A 21,187-nucleotide genomic window follows, 5' to 3' on the forward strand; every position below is an offset into this window, starting at 1 on the left:
CTTAGCACGGGTCCTGGCATCCAACAAATAAGTGCTTCCTGGGTTCACATTGCAAAGCGCCACACTCATCCTACTCTGAGAGAGGGGAGGGTGTGGAGGGGGAGGAGCAAAGTTCCACTCACATGGGGCGTGGAACATGACGAGGACAGAGGAGTGTTCCTTCACAAACTGGTCAAAGTCTTCATCGGTCAGGTGATAAACGGAGCCGCCCTCATCTGCCCAGGGAGTCTCAGGGACCTGGGGCTGTGGCGGCTGCGGACTGGAAGACCAAAAACAGGCAGAGCTCAGAGCAGGCCCTGGGGCCTTGGCAGCCCTTCTAATTCCAGCCCCCTGGACCCGAAGCTCCCCACGGGCTCGGGATGGCCCATGCCAGGGGCTCAGCCTTTAACAAACCAGAAACTGCCCTCATGGAGGTGTCGTGGGGTGAGTGGTGTGGCCCTGCCCACCTCCACCTTCCCCGCAAAGCCCCAGACAGGTACTTAGCTGATCTCCTGTTACAAACAGTGGCTCCTGACTACAGCTCTCTAGATAGCCTAAGAAATCTCACTTCCTCCTGGGAATCTAGGGGCTTGTTAGCTTTCTCAACCTATTTCAAACTTTCAGCAAACTGGAAAGAATAAATAGCAACAGTGAATGGTGACCTTTGGAAAAGCTCACTGTTGTGTTTAAAACTGCCCACTGGGCAGTGGAGGGGAGGAAGAGGGTACAGAGAGGGTACAGGGAGGGCTCGCAGGGGCCCTTCCTTGCCCCAAAGTTCAGGACAAGGTGGCTGGTGGTGACACAGTCTCCCTGCTGCTTTACTGTCACAACTACCTTTGCCAGAGCACCTTAATTGCAGCTTTGAAAAAACCCTCAAGGATGACAAATGTGAAAAGACAACCATTGTGTCGCACCTTTGAGAGCCTACAGGAGGGGAGGAAGAGGGTGAGGAGGAGAGAGAGAGGCCAGGTATCTGAGAAAGATCAGATCTAGGCCATGCAAGGGGAAGCTGCCACATGGGGGTGCAGGGGAAGGTGGCAGTGAGGGAAGCAAGGCTGGGGGTATCCTAACTATGACAGCGTGTACACTACATCACTAATCCTTCCCAGAGGCCAACAACCAACTTATTTGGTTCTCCCAGAAGCCAAATCAACTCTACTACTCATCAGCTGCAAAACCTTAGGCAGCCGCCTGACCTCTCTGGAGCCTGTTTCCGCAGCGTGACTGTGTGCCAGTCCTAGGTCATCATCTGCTAGGAGGAGGGAGGCTCGCAGGGGCCCTCCCTTGCCCCAAAGTTCAGGACAAGGTGGCTGGTGGTGACACAGTCTCCCTGCTGCTTTACTGTCACAACTACCTTTGCCAGAGCACCTTAATTGCAGCTTTGAAAAAACCCTCAAGATGACAAATGTGAAAAGACAACCGTTGTGTCGCACCTTTGAGAGCCTACAGGAGGAAATATTTTAAAGTTCCAGCAGCCAGGGCTGAAAAATCCAGAGGGAGTGAAGTGGCTGACACAATGGAACTCTGCCATCCCCTTCCCTCTGCAGCCGGGTATGATGTCGCCTTCAGAAGCCCTCTCTGGCCCTTCTGACTGGGCCCCACTGGCCCCCACGGCCTCCCAGGTCCCAAGAAATGGAAGGAGGCAGAGAGAGGGCAAATCAATCTCAGTCCATGCATATCCAATGTCAGATGGGACTGGTGACAAAATCAAGCTTCAGAATGAGTCACCAGCCAGACAATGGTCCTAGACAAACATCATGCAATCTAGGTTCCTATACTTGGGCTCAAACTACTGACCCCTCAAAACACCACCAATTACACTTCAGAGCAATTTATCTTTACAATACACCTGCACACATACAAAATTATGTGCATCTGAAGGCATTCACTGCAGGTTATTTGTCATAGCGAAGACTGGAAGGACGGGTTAGGTAAACTGCTGTCCATCTACACGAGGGAGGGCTGAGCACTGCAAAGAATGATGTTCTCTATGCACTGATGTGGACAAACTGTTGGAGATGGATGGAACAGTCTAGAATTTGCTAACTTTTGCATTAAAAGGGGGGAGATAAAATATACTTATTCACATTTGCTAATATCTACATAAAGAAACACTCTTAAGAACATGAAAGAAACTGGTCTAAGCTGTAAATTCTAGGGTATGGGAGGGAGGATAAGGAGGAAAGAAGTGAAAGTGAGACTTTTGAATGTATCGTTTTTAAGCACCTTAAAATTTTGCCAGGCTGGGCAACAGAGTGAGACTCCATCTCTACAAAAATATGAAATAAAAAAATTAGCCGGGCATGGTGGCCTGTGCCTGTAGTCCCAGCTACTCAGGAGGCTGAGGTGGGAGGATCGCTTGAGTCCAGGAGTTCAAAGCTACAGTGAGCTATGATGGTACCCTCTGCACTCTGGCCTGGGTGACAGAGCAAGACTTTATCTAAAAAAATAAAAAAATAAAAAATAAAAAATAAATTGAATTATGTGAATGTAATTGACTCAAAAACTAAATTTTTAAAAAGTCCAGCAAGTGCACAAATATAGGATGGAGAAGCCTATATTTTGCAGGAGTACAGGCACCGGAAGGAAAGAACTGGAGGAACTTCTAGTTAAACACAGAGGCGAATACACTCTAAAACTGCTAAAATAACAGTTCAGGAGTTTTAAAATAAAAAACAAAAAACTTTCTGGGCGGAAAAAGCAGAGTAGGGGCCCAAGAACCACACCCACACAGAAGACAAGGCTCTGAAGGGCCCAGGGGCCCGCTCCTTGAAGCAGAGCTACAGCCTGCGGCTGAAAACAGGAGGTTTAGCGGTCACTGGAGTGGTCAGATCCTCAGATCCTAGGGCTCTCCCCTCTCCCACCCAGGAGATGACTGGAAGTTTCTTTCTGGGAGAGGACTGGAGAACTGGGCACCGTGGTAAGAGGATGTACTGGGAAGAGAGGGACTGAGTGGGAGTCTGAACCCAAAACACCAGATGATGCTTTTCACTCCCTGCCTACCCCAGGCCGTGAGTTCCTTGAAGACTGGGATCTTCCTCACCTCTTTACTAACTCCTGCACCCAATACACAGCAGACACTCAATATATGCTCGTTGAACAGGAGCATTCCTTGAATGAGGGAAGGCTTATTTCCCTCATTCAGGGAAAAACGGCTTAAGGAACTGGAAGTGTTTAATTTGGAGAAAGGACATAAGAGAACACAGTGGCTATCGTCAAATATTCCAAAATGCATTAAGAAAAGAAATTAAGATTTATTTTCTAGGGCCCTGAAGAGGAGAACCAACACTAACAAGTGGAAGCTCCAGAGAAACTTCAGTTTGGTGTAAATAAGAATGTTCTGTCTACAGCAGAGAGGGAAAGAAGGCCAAACTGGGAGTCAGAAGACCTGACTTGAGTCCCGTTTCCTCCACTAGCCACAATCAAACAGCTTAAAACAGTGACAAGACAGTGCATTGTGGTCCTTTCTTTACCTAGCTCTCAGGCTCAGCTAGGCCGAGAATGAATGTGAGATGCTTTGTAACTTTATAAAGTACTACCAAAATGCTCCTATATATCATTTATCACCTAAATCATAACAGTCATTCAAGCATGAATGGGGAACCTCAGAATGAGTCCAATGGGAGTGAGGAAATGCAAACATTGAAAGGAGAATTGCTGGGGCAGATTTGATGACTTGTATGTTCCCTACTGATCTGCCTTCATGCGACTGATTTCATGAGCTCTGCAGTTTGGAGACAGCAATTGTCCCAGGCTTTCTAGGACTGGGAGGGTAACACAATCAGACCCTCATTTAAGGGAGATGCATGTGCCATAGATGAGAACATGCAACTCTCAGCATTATGAGTCCAGAAAACTTGGTGTTTGCTAATTCAGTTCACTTCTGGTTGGTATAAAGCTACACAGGCCAAAATGGCCCTGCCCAAAATGGATCACTGCTTATGCACCCCTCCACCTGTCTGCTAGCCCAACTCACCAGTGACAGCTTCAAGTGGCCAATGAGATACGTGGCCATTAGGAACACAAAAGACACCAGTGCCACGATCAACACATCTACTCCAGAGCCCTCATACACTCAGACGCCAGGGGCTGACTCCCTGCCCTGCCTCACCTGGTGCCACCCTTCCCTGGTCCAACCACCAGAGTCACGCATTGAAGGGCAGGACCTAGGTCTTCTCTCCTAGGCATTTGAGAGACATCTGGAGAATTAGCCAGGCTGGCTTCACCCTCATCTTTGTATACTTGGTTGCACAGAAGCCCTGAGCAGCTAAGGGCCAATGGAGAAACCTAGGGAAGCAGGAAAGATGAGGTCACTACTGCCCACCAGGATGTGAGGGGAAACTGGAAAAGGCTTAATCCACGTGGGACTGGGAAAACCCACATGCAGAGCTGGATCTATGTAGGGGAAATAATAACAATATGCTATCTTTGGGTAATAGGGTGGGGGAGGACTTTTTGTTTAACCACACTTTTAGGTTTTTCTATAATAAGCCTATCTTAGTTGAGTATCTCTGAAATCAGAAAAGACTTTAAAAAATTAAGCCAGCTGGTAGCAGAATGACTGCTAGCTCTTGCAGAGGATAAGGCCGTTAACAAGAGCTCCTTCTCTCCCACAGCGGGGGATGGGGGGAAGTAGGAAGTGGGGATGGGGTACCCAGGACCAGAGTCTGGAGGCAGCTGTGGGGTGCAGGCCAGCTAGAGCAATGCGGGTGGGGGAGCCAGGATGGGGTGTGCCGAGAGGAGAGGGGTGGGAGGATGGGGTAGGAGGCTCCAGCGGGGGGAGATAATAGCCTGTTTCAGAAATGCCATTGATGTGCTCCCTTTGTCTAGGGTTAGCAGGCAATTCTGAATACTTAAAAAAAAACCACACAAACCTTATCCTTCCAAAAAAGATATGAGGGTGTTTTGAAATCAGAAAAGGTTAGAGAAGGGAAGGGAAGCAGACAGATTTTATGCTCTGGTGACAAATGAGATTGCTATTTGTTGAGACCTTCTCCCAAAGCAGAATGAGATGTGTCTGGCTGGAGGAGAGGACACGCTTATTATCAAATGAAAAAGGAAAACAGGAAAGCAAAGGCCCAGGTTAAGACAATGAACACATGATAATGGGCAGCAGCCTTCCCAGGCTGGGGCTGGAAATGAGGTAGCCGATGGGGACAGAGATGTGAGAATGCTTCCAAGAAATAAAAGACATGATGCAAACATGTGCTAGCACTTGTGCCTTATCTCCCGGGAGTAGGCAGAACAGAAGATGGAGATTCTCCACCTTTAGAAACCTAACAGTTAGTTTCATGTGCATTTTTTTTCCTGGTACAAAACCCACCCTTCTTTCCCATTTTGAAAATACACATTTTCAACCTCCATATCTTGGATAACTAATTCTTTAACCCTGGGGTTTGCACACTGTGTTCCTAAGGTAATGATGTCAATAAATGTTCACTGTGCTGGCAGCTGAGGGGAGGGGCTCCGAACAGAACTTGAGGAGGCTGAGTTGGACCGTCGGGGCTGCAGGGAGCTGGGTCGGTGGCGGAGATCCATCAGGGCCCTGCTACTGCTTACTGGCAGCACCACCCCTTTACTGTGCCTCAGGGACCTCATTCATAAAATGAAGAGAATGGTAACATCTTCCTTATAGTGCTATCGTGAGGATTAAATGAGAATCCATGTAAAGTGCTTAGAACAGTGTCAGCCACAAAGGAGAGCCCAAAAGATGTTGGCTGTTGTTATTCCAGCACATATGCACAAATACCCATGAAGCAGCAGTGGCTGGTAAGTGCCAAACTCGTGACACACAGAGCGCAGCCTGAGCAGGGTGCGTGCTCAGCGAGGGTGGCCTGGGGAGGCTTCCAGAAGGGGACATCGTGAGCCTGTCGTGGAAGTGCTAGTGAGAAGTGGGAATGGGGTGATCTGGCAGGACAAAGCAGCAGGCCTAGCACAGTGGAGGCTCCAGGTAAGGAGGCAGGGGCCAACAGGGTGGTGGGGTTTGGCATTACAAGGATCTAATCACGTTATAAAACAGGGATCACAGGTTGCTATGAAGCAATGCCTGTGGGGGTTGAACAGTAAAGCACTCAGAAAACCTAAGGCATTAGAATATTTCTTAGTACCTTCACAGCACCTAAGACAGTGCTGTCTGAAATAAGTGTTCAACTGACAATTCTATTTTCAGAGAGACCTGCAGTGGAACCTCTCTCAAACCTGGTAGCCTGGGTGAGAAATACCTCTATCCATCAGATAGATGTGTTGAGGAGAAACTTGATGTGAAATGTGGGAAGAATTCAGAAAGGCCCTGACTATTCTAGAAGAGCTGACAGGCTTAGGCAGCCCCTCCCCAATTCCAACCCGTGGAGAAGGGAGGTAGGAGAGACAGACTACACACCCAACACCCAGGCAGGTCTGATCATCACAGGCCAAAGTCACACCAAATCCTCACGGCTCCTGCAACCTAAATTCCCACAATCCCCATAGTGACCTAGACTCAAGCCAGAGACAGCTGTGTAGGCAGTACCACAATTCCCTTCCTCATTCTTTCCCCCAACTCCAGCCAGAGCCCTGCGACCCTCAGGCCCAGCAGATGCCCCGCCCTCTGGGTCCACACCCACTGACGCACACACACACACCCCACTTACTTCTTCAGCCACTCCACGATATCCTCAGCTGTGGACCCATAGTTGTCATACTGGAACAAGAACCGTCCTTTCCTGTGAAACGTGGAGAAACAACGTGGGCTCAGTCACGGATGCAAATGCCACCCTGAGATTATGGTCAATCACCAGGGAGGGAGGTGAGCTTTAGAATGAAAGTGGGGGACGTACTCAAAATAGCAGATGGTGGGGAAGCCGCGCACGCTGTACTCCTCCTTGATGTTTTCAAATTCAGAGGAGTAGACATTCATCCCGGCCAGCACCTGGGAGGAAGTGGAGAACAGCCGTGTGGAGCCTGTGCCCCAGAGACACCCTCTAGTCCACATGCCATCTGTCCAGCTGCTGTCCCACCAGGAAGACATACGGGACAAAGCCCCACAGACTGATGTGCACCAGGACTGCTGAGAAACAAGGCCAGCGAAGCCAGCCGGGAATCATGACCTGGCGCTGGAGAAGTCAGGCAGCTGGGCTGAGTGCTGCACTCCGCATGCCGGCTCCCTCTGCCTCCCTGCAGGGAGAACCACCCCAGAGCAAAACCAACGTTCTGAGGATTGCGGAAGAAGCCTGGCCTTGCCATCAAGTTCACATTACTCTCAGAGAGGGGCCACTGCCAAGTATGTGTTACACCTATTTCTCTGCTCATGTCAACTCGGGTTGTACTCTTTCCTAGGCAATGGAAATAAGTGGCTTTCATACACCAATTCAGCTCTGCACAACGTCCTTAGACACCTTCCTGGATACCTCACGGTTTGCCCACTTAGGCTTGAGTGTGACATTTTCAAACCTCACAGCTTATATGTGGCCAGGGAGGCTGTGTGGTTCTCATAACACGACATGAGAAACGAGGCACCTGCCTAACTCTCCTCCCTCCAGGCCATGCTGTGTCTCCCCAATGTTTCCTCCTGTTGGTGACCATTACCCACAGCCTGGCTGGATCATCATCTCAGAATTCTGAACATATTCTGGCTCTAGGGGTCCACATGTCCACTATCCCTGAATCAGAAAGAGTATTTTAGTAGCTGGGTAACTGATGATGTAGCTAAATACTAAGGCTGACTCAAATAAGGAATCCCCTAAAACTCCCTCTGCAGTGGCATGATCATAGCTCACTGCACCCTCTAACTCCTGGGCTCAAGCAATCCTCCCCCGTCAGCCTCCTGAGTAGCTGGGACCACAGGCGTGTGCCACTATGTCCAGCTAATATTTTTTTTTCTTTTTGGTAGAGATGAGGTCTTGCTGTGTTGCCCAGGCTGGCTTCCAACTCCTGGGCTCAAGCGATCCTCCCACTTCAACCTCCCAAAGCACTGGAATTACAGGCATGAGCCAGTATGCCCAGCCAGGACTTTGAATCTGTTCTCACCAGAGAACATAGCTAAAATGGCCAGACACACAAAGGATGTTCCACAAAGCAGAGTGGCATAGAAGCGAGGGAAAAGTAAGTAAAAAAAAGCCAGCAGCAGTTACAGAAGCAGAGAGAAGAAACCCAGGAAGCTGAACTTTACTGAATAATATACAACGACACAGAGAGAGAGGAAAATAAATAATGGTTTCAGCGGACAATAAACTTGATTGCAAAGACAGCTTCCACCTATGAGTCATGTGACCTTGGGCAAGTCACTCACCCTCACTGAGGTCCCTTGCTGGAAGATGTGACCATCAAAGGGCTCTTTAGAGAACTAAATGAGTTGAGAGGTTTTAGCACAAAACTGGAGCTCAGTAACTGTCATCTTCCTAACCAAGTCTTCCTGGTGATGGAAGCCACTGTGCCTCCGGCCTCTCCATTCCTAGGGGCACCTGGATATCTTTCCAATTGTTTTAAGTCCCTAGCACAAGGCCTCACATACAGCAAGGACACAATAAATGCTCACTAAATCACTGTTGTTTTTTTTCCTAGCCCATTTTAGGATGCAGCAAATAATACAGGAAGGATAAATTTGAATTCGAATTTACTTGAAGCCCTGGAATGCTCTATAAAAGTCATTCTGCTAATTTCCCAGACTGCTCCAGCAGCCTGTTCCAGTAATATTTGTCTTCTTTAAAAGTCCTTTTTTTCTGCCTAATTGATCTCCCCAGTGTCAGTGCACATTCACCACAGATTAATCTTACACGTCCTCCTCGCTCATTACATCACTTCCCTGCACAAAACCTTCCAATTCCATTGAATATAGGCTAAAATCCAGCTCCATATTCAATGCCCATATGTTACCTATTTCATTTTTGAATCTTTCTTTCTTACAAAACTCTTCATTGTACACCTGTTAGGGTCTAGATTTTTTATTCTCCCAGGAACGAGACAGTCTGAGATTTCTGCACAGGAAGTTGGACCGTCTGCCTTCTCAGACATCTTGCTAAGTGCAGCAGCAACATGGTGCAGTGGCTGGAAGCATGGGCTTGGGACGCCTGGGTTTGAGTCCCGACTCCCCATGTGGTCTTGCATTTCCTTGAACGAGTCACAGTTGTCTCTGTGTCTCACTTTCCTCATCTGCAGCCACCTCATGTGGTTGTTGAGAAGATTCAATGAGATAATACAAGGGAAGTATCAATAACACTCAAAATGTATTAGCTATTTTTGTTACTAGGACTAGGAGGTGCTCTATTTCTGCCCACATTTCTGGAACACTCGCTGTTATCTCCTGGCCCCCACTTGGTGCCTTCCAGTCCCCTTGCTGAGGCTGCCCATCACCCGCCTCCTGGCGACCCCCAGACTCACCCATCCCTTAAGGCAAATCAAACCTCACGTCTCTGGGCAGCCTCTTCAAACCACCTTTGCTTGGGGTGAGCTCTTAATTCTCCAAGTTTCTGTAGCACTTTTGTGCCACTTTGGGGGCATCTATTAGTTAATGAGACAAAAATTTTTGAACAACTACATACAAACACTTTCTGGAGTTAGAATTTGTGAACTCAAATGAGGTGAAACACCTGGTCTCGGCCTATGGAGAAGATAAGAACACAGCCTCCCCGCCCCCCACCGCCATCTGCATGCTTGGGGCCACTCAGCTGGCGTGACATGCTCTTCTGTGTGTTCAGCCCTGCTGCCAGGAACCATCACAGCAGCTTCTCAGCATGGGATACATGTGAGCTTGCACTCAGAGGAGAGTAAGATTTCAACAGACATCCCGGGATGGGGAACTGGAGGCAAGGCAAAGAAAGATGTGGCCCAAGAAATGGAGCACATTTCCATCTAACTGGAAGGGAGGATACACAGAAAGAAGACATGAAAGAAAAGGCTGAGTGAGTTGGCCAGGATCACTTTGGGAAAGGCTTGAAATGCCTAAGAAATCAGGACTGTATTCAGGAAGTGATGGAGAGCTCCCAAGGGTTTCTAAGTAAGAAAGCAACCCTCGACCCAGTTGCATCTCTCGAAGCAGAAAGGACGAGCTATGAGGGAATGCTGTGGTCGGGAGACAAGTCAGCAGCCTTTGGCCACCAGCTAGCATGGCCCACTGGAGCCTGGACAGGGCTGGTGGGCAGGGAGAGGATGAAGGGTGCATGAGGAAGATGCCTGATGATGCCTCAGTAAAGAGAGGTGGAGGTGGGGGGTGGGGAAAGAGCCTAGCCCCTGGGGAAGGTCTTAATGCAAAGTTCACAGTCTGCCAGATGGAAAGATACTGAATTTTCAGACATGCATTTGAGACACAAGGGAAAAAATCCAGACGGAGATGTGAAGCAAGCCATCTGACACGTGGCACTGGCACTTAGGGGAAGGACTTAGGCTCCATGGAGCTACGTTTTGTTGAAGCTATGGACAGAGATGCAGTCACTGGAAGGCAGACTGCAATAAGACAAACCCTTGCTCCAATGTGTTAACAGGAAAGCGGAACCTTGGAAGCACCCCCATCTAGCCAGTGGAAGGAACATGGTGCAGGGCAGCTGTAGGGAAGAGAGGGGATCAGTCATTTGTGTCTATGAGTGCTCTGTGGGGTACAGGGCTTCTTCCGCACAGCCCATTTGTTCCTCACCACAACCCAGTGAGGTGGGCAGGGTTGGCATTATCATCTCCATTTTACAGATGGAGAAATGGAGGCTCCAAGGCTAAGGAGCTTGGACCAAGATCTCCCAGCTGGTTAGCAAGAGCCAGCACTAGAGCCTGGTCTGTACAAATCGGTCGTCATGACGGTTCTATTTCATGGTGTTTATACCCAGACTGGCCCATCATGGCCGAGGTCCACCAAAGACTAGGCAAAGCTCAAAGGCTCAGTGCGGATGTCAATAACTGGCAAGGCTGGGAAAAGGCAGATGGAGACAGGGCTCATTCTGACAGCTGCTCTGAGATAGGGGGCAGCGTGGCTGCTAATGAGGATGTCAATTAGCAGGAGTAGATGGGACAGACGCGATGAGTCACCAGACGTCAATGACAGCAAAAAAGAGGCAGCTGTAAGTTTGGAAATGGCAAAGGCTGTGCATCCCTGACCTGGCATGCCTTCCTTCCTAATGATATCATCAGGTTGAACACCTCCCAAAAAATCTGTAGAGGAGGAAGATTTTTGCCCCTTGCCAGAGACAGAGCCAGCCAAAAAGGCTCAAAGATGACAGAGATGAAGAGGAGACAGAAGGCCCTAATCCAGCTGTGTTTCAGCAGCAAGGGGGTGAACTTTGATTTCTGGGGAATAGCAGCCCATTTATTAGTCCCACCTCTTTTCTGTGTGTGAAGACAAAAAGCGATTGACACCTATGGTCACTCAACCCCTCCAGCCAGGTCCCAAGTTTCTGATGAGCTGCCCCTGCAGAGTAAGCCCTAGCCTCTAGGGGCCTCCTGCGTGGGTGATGCCTGCAGCGGCCAGGGCCCTTCCCTCTTTATGTAGCTGGGAAAGGGCTAGAACTTTCCAGAAGATGCTTTTCTAGGAAATGAAAGGGAAAATAGAACAAAACAAACCCCAAGCAAGAAAATATACAAACAAAGAAATGAGTTTACACAACCCAGATGTCTTAGGCCAAGGCAGCCAACACCTGGTCACAGCTTGACTTGCCCAGCTTTGTAGACAACGCCCCTGACTTTTCTGTAATGTTGAGGGAACTGGAATGGGTAACTTTTATATTTCTAGACCTGGGTCCAGGCAGGAGAAGCTGGAATTCATTTTTTCTTTTTTTTAGAGACAGGATCTCACTCTGTTGCGCAGAGCATGGCGCAATCATAGCTCACTGCAGCCTTAAACTCCTGGGCTCAAGTGATCCTCCCACCTCAGCCTCCCAAGTAGCTAGCATTGACTACAGGCATATGCCATTGCACCTAGCTAATTTTTAAAATTTTTTGTAGACACGGGGTTTCACTATGTTGCCCAGGCTGGTATCTAGCTCCTGGCCTCAAGTGATCCTCCCACTTTGGCCTCCCAAAGCACTGGGATTACAGGCATGAGCCACCATGCCCTGCTGGAAGCTTGTATTCTGAACACGAGTGGTCTTTGCGATTAATCTTATAACCTGTCCCACAAATGTCCTTCCCACTATGCTTCCGGCCTTAATAACAAATGCTCTGAATTCCTTTAAAAGAGAGGACCATCACTTTTAATATAGAGCTTAAAATAAAACATACCCCCAGGAGTGATGAGCAAAAAGCCTATTCATTTATCGGCATATACTGGATATCTACTGTGAGCTTAGCCCTGTGCTATGTGCTAAAGAAATAGACACAAACACGACTCCTGTGCCCAAGAAACTCACATATCATAATTAGTATCAAGTGCTGAACAAAGTGATCTGGAACAAAAGCAAAGATGAACGTATCTGGCTGTGCGTGACAGGGCCAAGCTCTGTGGCAGCATGGGAGGGGGCCTAGAAGAATACTGAGTTTGGCAGTGGATGCAGCATTGGCTGAGAATGGCCCACGAGATGCACTGAGACTGGCATCAAGTTCTCTTCTGCTTCAGTGGGTTTGGCCAGAATAACTTGTGATCTGATTTGGGGCTGAGCTCTTTACCTTCCACAGCACAGAATTCGGGAAGTTGAGCTGAGCAGATTTCTAAGTGTATGCGGGTGCAGGCAGAGAGAATACTGTGGGTAATCAAGTCTTTTCTCCAGGCTAAATAATCTCAAAATATGGTATCTATTGAGGTCTCAATAATGTGAAGTGAAACTTCCCTGGAGTGATGTATGTGTGCCCCAAGGCCGAATGCCTCCAGGCAAGTTACTAAAAATTCATTAGTGAGAAGCAAGCAGGACCTCAGTGTCACCCCAGAATGAGGTCAAAAGAGAAAGCATTGGCTCTCTGCAGCCCCACCTTGCAGCTGGCGAGCAGGGCAGTCTCTATGCCCAGGTGCTGCCACTTAAACTTTTTAAGTTGACTTTGAGCCAATCACCACTTAATTTGATCCACAAAGATCATGATGCAGTTTCAGGACCTCAGGTCTCCCTTAATGGGGCTTCGGCCACACTACTGAGATGGCGCCTCTCGATAACCTTTCATGAAAGATGGATGGATTTTTCCACGCTCCCTAGAGGAGCCGGCAGCTGTTTTTACGTTGCCATCAAAACAAGACACTTCTGTTACTCGGGGTAAGCGCAAAAATGGACAAACAGATATCCAAAAGAATTAGAAGCAGGATCCCAAAGAGGTATTTGCACATCCATGTTCACTGCAGCATTATTCGCAACAGCCAAGAAAGCTAGAAGCAACTCATCAACAGATGAGTGTATGAAGAAAATGTGGTATGTACATAGAGTGGAATATAATTCAGCCCTAAAAAAAGAAGGAAATCCTATGACATGCTACATGGATGAGCCTTGAGGATATAATGCTAAGCAAAATAAGCCAGTCACAGAAGGACAAATACCATAGATTCCACTCATAGGAGTAACTTAAAATAGTCAAAATCATAGAAATAGGCCTGGCTAGATGGCACACACCTGAAGTCCCAGCTATTCAGGAGGCTAAGACAGGAAGATCGCTTGAGCCCAGGAGTTCAAGTCCAACCTGGGCAACATAGTGAGACCCTGTCTCTAAAACAGACAGGGTATATATATATATATATGTATATATATATACCCTGTCTGTTTTAGAGACAGGGTCTCACTATGTTGCATATATACATATACACATATATGTATATATATACACGTATATATATGTGTATATATATACGTATATATATATACACACACATATATATAATCATAGAAACAGAAAGTAGAAAGGCAGTTTATCAAGGTTAGGGGGTGGGGTGGGAAGGCAGAATTCGTATTTAGTGGGTACAGAATTTCAGTTTTGCAAAATGAAAAAGTTCTAGAGAAAGGTTGTACAACAGTGTAATATACTTAATGCTACTGAACTGTACATTTAGAAATGGCTAAGATAGTCAATGTAATGTTATGTGTTTTTTACCACAATGAAAAAATAATAGACACAAGGCAGAGAACAAAAAAGCCTGGCGGCGGGGGGAACACAGAGGTACCAGGGAGCATTTGGTGACTGACCCTCGGCCCTTCCGTGTGAGGTCCATCCCCCCTCCCAGCTCTCTTCTCCCCCACAACACTCCAGGATCCCCTCCTACCTCCCCGCCCCATCCCAGCTGCTCCTACTTCTCTGAAGGCCCGTTTCCTTAGTGGCTCCTTTTCCTCCTCCTGTAGAGGTGGGCATCCCTAGGACACATGTGTCTCCATTCTGCCTATCCTTCCCTACACTCCTTCTGGGAGAATGCCTGCATTCCCAGGTCTTTCGCTCCCCATCCAGCCCCACCTCCTCCTCCTCTGGTTCCCACCATTCTTCCCGCCCCACAGGAACCACAGAGCCTGGGAAGCCAGGATAGGCTTTTGCCTCTGTGAGCCCCCTTTATGCTTCTGGTCCACCCCTAAGGTCATCACATCCTCTTCTTTGCCACTGGGCTCCACAGCAGCTGCCTCAGCTCACTTCAGAGCCCAGCCCTCAAAATTCTGGACCCACGATGTTCTGACCTCGATCCCTGGCCCCCCGACAATGCCACATGTGCATCTTGCTGGTGTCCTATTTCATCACTGGCCTTTGGCAGGTGTCAAACTCTCCTGGTCCCAGCAACTTGGTGGAGTTCTCAACCTTCACAGAGAACAGGTCTCTGAGCTCCATGCAAGGCTGCGATTCAGCAACGGCCCAGGCAGCAGGGTCAGTCATCCTCACCATTTCAAAACCTGCCCCCACCCCATCCCCAGCACCCTTCCTCCGCCAAGTCCAAGAGTGACCCAGCCCTGCCAGGCAATGGCGCCTCACTTACGGCGTGGCCTCGCAGCTGAGTCGCAGCCTTCTGGAAATGCGGCATCATCCTCTTGCACATGCTGCACCCTGGTCACAGGCAGGAGAGAGACCACATCCTGTTACAGGGACAGCTGAGCCCTTGCACCCTGCCCTGCCTCCCCATGGCCATCCTCTACCCAACAAGCACTTATCCAGCCTTGAGAAGCTCAGGACTATTCCAGACCCTGGGGACACAAAAGGAACAGGAGGTGGGAGTCTCGGCCCCCAAAGAGCTTACAGTATCAGTGGTGCAAAACAAGGCACTGCCCAGCAGCCACTCATAAATGTTGGACTGAAAAAACAAACATGACACGATGGGAGAAGAGCAGAGCCCAGAATACTTCAGCGCTGATAATGAATTCAACAGAGATTCAGAAAACCAGAACAGGTGTCAAGAGAGCAACTGCTGCGTGCACAGCAAAAAGCCACCCCTCACTGCCCAGGCAGGGCCTGCAAATGAGCCGGAGTCAAACGCCATTATGAAGAAAAATGTGTGACCACGAATACAATCACTTTTGGGATGTCCATGCCTCCTTTCTCTTTCATTAACAAGGATAATTAAGCAATGACCGGAGGCAGGCTGACGGTGAACAGTGCTGGCTCTGGCCTGTGGGAAGAGCATCGGGCCAGGAATCGGGATGCCACGCGGACTCTGATCTACACTCAACTTGCTAAAGGCCTTGGAGAAGTCACCTCCTCTCTCTGGGCTGTTTCTTCTGGCAGATGAAGGGGGCTGGACCACACAACCTCAGGCCCCTTCCAGCTCTGACAGCAAAGGATTCTGTCTGCGATGGCCTTGGCTCAGCCCTCCGGGGCTCTGTGGTCTACCATGGTCGCACTCATCTCCTAGTGGTGAAGACCTGCAGCCTTGATAGGGGGCCTTGAACTCTTGGACTCAAGCGACCAGGAAGGCCAGGTCCCAAACATCCACTAAAACTTTAGAGTGACCTTAAACTGCTTCCCTTAAACCAGAGCAGACCACGTTTCAGCACTGATGCCACAGGACATGAGCAGTTTCCTCAGACAGCAGGGATTCTGAAGTGCCAGGCTATTACCCTTTCTGACCGCCTCTCTGCTACAAAACAGGGCTTAAGATGCATCTGAAGAGCACAGAACCAAAGCTGCCTGGAACCATGTGTCAGGCTGATCTCAGCTTGGCACAGCGGGCACAGGGTCCATGTGGCGACAGGCAGCCCAGCTCCAATCCATGCTTAGCTGACGCCTAGACAAGCCGCGAAGCCAGAAGGCCAACATTCCTTCTGGGCCACCAGAACCTCCCCAGCACCAAGCTTACCGGACAAGATGCAGACACAGGACATTTGGCCATGAGGCTCCAAAAATGCCCCACAGCCCCCTCCTGACATTCCTGTCTGACAAATGGACTCACACACACCCCAGTATGTGAACCTTGGGCTTATGTTCTGCCATCAGTCCTGGCAGGAGAAAAGGGGCTGTTTCGAGGCCAGCCTGCAGCACGAGCCTGCTGAATATGCCCTCAGAAGATAAGAGGCACCTCTCCTCGGGACCTGCCACCTCAGTGTGAACACCATCAGTGGCATGAAGGAAGGGATATGACACTTGTCAGGGGCATTGTTTCTACTGTGGGGATTCAGAAAGAGGAGAACAGAAGCAGGAACAACGCTCAGGGGGAAATGTACCGGGTGGAAAACAGGAGGCTGCAGGTGGCGCAGAGGAAGGAGCTCAGCACTGGGAAGAATGAGGCTGAGACCGAGGTCTGCATCTCCCCATAACTTCCGCTGGCTGGGTGATCTTGGGCAAGTGGCCTGGGCTCTCCAAGCCTCGGCTTCCCTATCTGTGCAGTGAGGATAGGTGCCCTGCAGGTGTTAGATAGAGCCAGGGAACGTTCAGTGCCTGCAGAGACATCTTAGTCCAACGCCAGGATTTGGGGTGGTGCTTCCCAGTCCATGGTGGGGGAAATACTTCCACCGAGGGAAGAGGGTGTTGCTCCACTCCCCAGGAGGGAAAATAAGGGGAGACACCTGCAGCCTTTCACTCATTCTTCACTCAGTGACTTAAGTCTGACACCCACTGGGCCACATTCATCTATCAAGAACTTTATTTACTATCTGTCTCCACAGTGTGGCCTCTCTCTTCCTGTTCTGCCTGTTTGCAGCCTGCAGCAACAATACCCTGAAACAGAGGATAAGTCGGCCAGTTGTCCCTGTGGGCAGGGCCAGTGGTGCTGGGTGGAGCAGTTATTGGTTGGGGAGAGGTGATGGAGGAGGAGTAGGAAACCACAGGCCAAGCCAGTTTCCAATCTAACTTTACCAAAAATAGAGCTGGCCCTGTGATTCCTGAGTTTATCTTCCAGCTGATTCCACTGGGAGGCAGGGGAGAGGTAAGACTAATTATCACTCTCAAACCTGAAAAGTCAGAGTAGTCAGCCTTTTTATTTTCTCATTAATTCAGTGAGCAAACATTTCCTGAATAAGCGGTAGATCCTGGGGAGCCAGGTTCCTTGTCACCACCAAAGGTTCTCAATGCCTTTGGGCCCATTCACCCAACATGTGACCAAAGGGTCACAGAGTCCTAACAGACATCCCAGTTAGGGAACTGCTGTGTATCCCAGGAATTAGCTGAATTATGATGCCATGGAGACTTGATTAGACTAGTGTGCTAAAAGCACAAGTTTGTTTCATTTTGTAAAAAATCATACACACGTGCATAATCAAAAAAAGAGTCCCGAGGTTCCTTGGGACCTAGGAGTGCAACCGATCTGACCCTCCACCAAAAGTTGAACTTAATCTCCGAGTTTTCTCCTCCCTCCCCTACCACCAATAAGCTTTGTGACTCTGTGAGGTACCTAACTTCCCCTGCCCCAGCTTTCTCTTCTATAAAGATGATAACTGTGCTCACCTCTCTGTTGTGAAGGGTGGGATGGGCACACTGCCACACAGCCTGGGTGCATGGCGGGAGAGGGCACAGCACGCGGGCGCAAACTGCCCGTGCACCACTTCTAAATGACTAATGGCATCACACTGAGACCTGCCTGGTTACACCCGGATGCCGTCTTGTGGCACGCGCTGCATGTTGACATACACTCCATTTTACAGCTTCATTTAACCAATGTGTTGAGTCCTGAAGGGCTTTAAGATATACCAAAGGAGGCCCATCCTCTAGGGGCTGTGTGGACAGGATAATTCCTAAAGCAATTCACAGCTGGGTAGTTAGTAATATTCCTCCAAGAAGAAACAAAAAGGGGTGAAACCAACTAATGAACATTAATAAAGAGAAGGAGCGAGGGTTAAAGTAGCTACCATTCAGGGCAGAGCTGGATCTACAGCAAGTGAGACACCAGGGCCTCATTTCAAAGGTAAGCACAGCCCTGGGGTCAGCAAGGAGGCTGGGGGAGGAGGCTGGGGCTGGAGGACACCCAGCAATCAAAACAGGGCTTGGGGGGCCGGGCGTGGTGGTTCAAGCCTGTAATTCCAGCACTTTGGGAGGCCGAGGCAGGCGGATCACCTGAGGTCAGGAGTTTGAGACCAGCCTGGGCAACATGGCGAAGCCCCATCTCTACTAAAAATACAAAAATTAGCCAGGCGTCATGGCGGGCACCTATAGTCCCAGCTACTTGGGAAGCTGAGGCAGGAGAATCATTTGAACCCGGGGGCGGAGGTTGCAGTGAGCTGAGATGGCACCACTGCACTCCAGCCTGGGCAACAGAGCAAGGCTCTATCTCAAAACTAAAAAAAAAAAAAAAAAAAAGAATAGGGCTGGGGAAAGGCTGCTGTCATGGCGAATAAGCTACTGGCTCAAGTCAGGCAGAACCACCAGAATGCCATAGAGGGGCATCCGGCTGGGGTGCGTCATCCCCAGGGCACAGATGGGAGGAGCCTTTGTTTAAAGAACTTCTCAGGAAGTGGGATTCGAGATGGGCTTTCATGAGCAAACAGAATTCTGGTTTGCTATGACAAACCAGATCCTATGACACCCTCCTGAGCCACACACACACACCTGGGCACACCTGCCTTGCATCATATACAACCCCTCTGTTGCTCAGCCTTCAGGGAAACACTGACACTGCTGGCTTCGTGAAGGGCCGATGCAGCTCACAGAGGTGCAGCACAAAGGGCCTTGCCAGGCTCAAATCCAGGGTTATTTTCAATCTGTGGGTTGGGACCCATTAGACTGTGGAGGTGCCCAGACAGTGAATATTTGAGGCTTTGCAGGCCCCACCGTCTCTGTTACAAGACTCAACTCTGTTGGTATAGCTTGCAAGTGCCCACAGACACCACATCAATGTATGGCCATGGCTGGGTTCTAATAAACCTTTACAAAAAGAGGCAGCTGGCCCGTGGGCCATAATTTGCTGACCCTTTGTCAGAGGATTATGAAGCAGTACATACAACCAATAATTTTTTAAATAAACAGAAGAGAAAATAGTGGGCATTACATCTGGTAAACAACAGATGACAATAGTAAGGGCAAGACTGGTTTTGCGAAACTTTTGTTTCAGCTTATTTGCATATAATTTATATATACTTCTAGTACTGGGTTGCAATATAAAACATTTTTAATTCTGTGAAATTCAGTCAAAAAGTTTGAAAGCCACTGCCGTGATCCAGTCCCTTCTCTTACAGATGTGGAAACTGAGACCTAGTGAGGTGAAGGACTTGGCCAAGCTCACCCGGCTTGCGGTGGCACAGCTGGGATTCAAACCCACATGTTCTGGCTGTCATCTGAAAGATCCTCCTGCCATTTCCCACATCCTCCTGCCTCATACAGGGACTGAGCCCAAATCCTGGAACCAGTTTCTCTCTGCTCCTGGTTCCCCGCTCCTCCCAGGTGGCACCTGCAGAGGATGCCAGCAGAGGATGCAGGAGCCAGAGCTAGATGAGCTGCTGCCCCCAGAGGCGGGCCAGGCTCTGGACCGTGACGCCATGCCCGAGGGGTGGCAGAACAGCCACAGGGTGACCGCCACTGAGGCATGGCACCACCAGCAGGAAACGGGACATGGCGGGGGAAGGTGGAGCTGACCAAACAGGGTGGAGCTCTGGATAAAGAGGGTAGAAGGACACAGATTCTACTGGAGACAGAATGCAGGGCAGACAGCAGGAGGGGAGGAGCCAGATGAAAAGGCAAAGATAAAGGAAAAGAGGCGCAGATGGAGAGATGAGATTCAGCGTTCTAAGCGAGGCACCCAGGCTAGTCCCTCAGACCCCGCCCGCAACCCCCACCTGCCTCCCACCCACAAAGAGACTAAACAACTAGCTCTGGCCCAAGGGAGAAAGTTCACTCACAGGGGGCATAAAACATGATCAGGAGCGGCTTCTCTTCCTTCTTCAGGAGCCGTCTGAAGTCCTGAGGCACAAAAAGAGAATACCAGCAGCTCACACACAACACAGTAACAGGATGAGACCCCCTCCCCACTCCTCCTGCATACAGGGGGGTGAAGGGTAGGGATGTGGAGGGGAGGGGGAGTAAGCAATTCAGAAAGCATACGCTGGCAGCTGATTTGCGGGTGGGGGCAGAGCCGCGGCAGGCCAGGAGCTGGAAGAACCTCAGAGGTGATCTATTAGAGACCACCCTCACGTATTACAGATGGGAAAACTGAGGCCCCAAGCTAACAAATGGCTTTGGCGACCTGGTGAGAGGGAGTCGTGAGGACCAGGCTGCTGGCTTTCCTTGCAGCTCCACCTGAACAGTTCAAAGATGGCAAAGAGGGGATTTGGTCCCGTGAGACTGTTGAATAGGCTGCCCCTTCCTGTGACTTACACAGCGGTTTTGTTGTGCTGCGGGTGGCTGTTTTCATGTGTGCCTGACTTGGCAGATGGGGATCCACTCACTGTGGGAAGACGGGTTAACCCATACCCACTAATCTCTTGCTAATCTCTTCCCAGGCTCCAGCTCTGCCACCACCATCCTTATCCCCAGGAGTCCATGGAGCACGCAGGGCAGAAGGAGGGGGCCTGCTCCACCCTCCAGGAGGTTACAGGCAAAATGGATTTGTAAAACCCTTAGAACAGTGCCAGCCATGTTATTAAGCAATACATAATGATTTGTTAGATATATACAATAAAGGCAAAAAGACAAATGGCCACACAGTGCTCATGTAAAGACTTGAGTGTGTGAACAGGGTAGAGAGACTTTTCTTTCAACGAGAGCCAATGATGGATGGGAAAAAGCAACTCTATCAAGGACTGCAGTGAAGCACGATGATAAGAGCATATTTTGATTAAAGTAAGCTGCTCAACCACATTTTACAGAAGAAAATGAGAGGGTTTTCTCTTTTGAATAATAAGGAAAATAAGAAAATTTCAAAATGCAGCTTTTTGGCAGCAAGAAGGCATTAGGTAAATAAATGATGGCACATCCCGCACAATGGGATACTACTGCATCATTAAAA

At 49.3% G+C, this 21,187-nt stretch overlaps 1 protein-coding gene across 1 annotated transcript in view; it reads right to left on the bottom strand.

Moving 5' to 3' along the window:
- The window catches only part of PDIA5 (protein disulfide isomerase family A member 5), a 96,085-nt gene that overhangs the window by 32,152 nt on the left and 42,746 nt on the right, over positions 1 to 21,187 (bottom strand). Inside the window, exons 7-11 of the mRNA XM_024244510.3 lie at positions 20,082 to 20,142; positions 14,801 to 14,868; positions 6,795 to 6,886; positions 6,609 to 6,680; positions 123 to 259 (exon numbers count right to left, since the gene is read on the bottom strand). Of these exons, the coding sequence (XP_024100278.1) occupies positions 123 to 259; positions 6,609 to 6,680; positions 6,795 to 6,886; positions 14,801 to 14,868; positions 20,082 to 20,142 (430 nt within the window). The remainder of the gene's footprint in view (positions 1 to 122; positions 260 to 6,608; positions 6,681 to 6,794; positions 6,887 to 14,800; positions 14,869 to 20,081; positions 20,143 to 21,187) is intronic.

This window comes from Pongo abelii, chromosome 2, assembly GCF_028885655.2.
Source record: "Pongo abelii isolate AG06213 chromosome 2, NHGRI_mPonAbe1-v2.0_pri, whole genome shotgun sequence".
Taxonomy (NCBI): Eukaryota; Metazoa; Chordata; class Mammalia; order Primates; family Hominidae; genus Pongo; species Pongo abelii.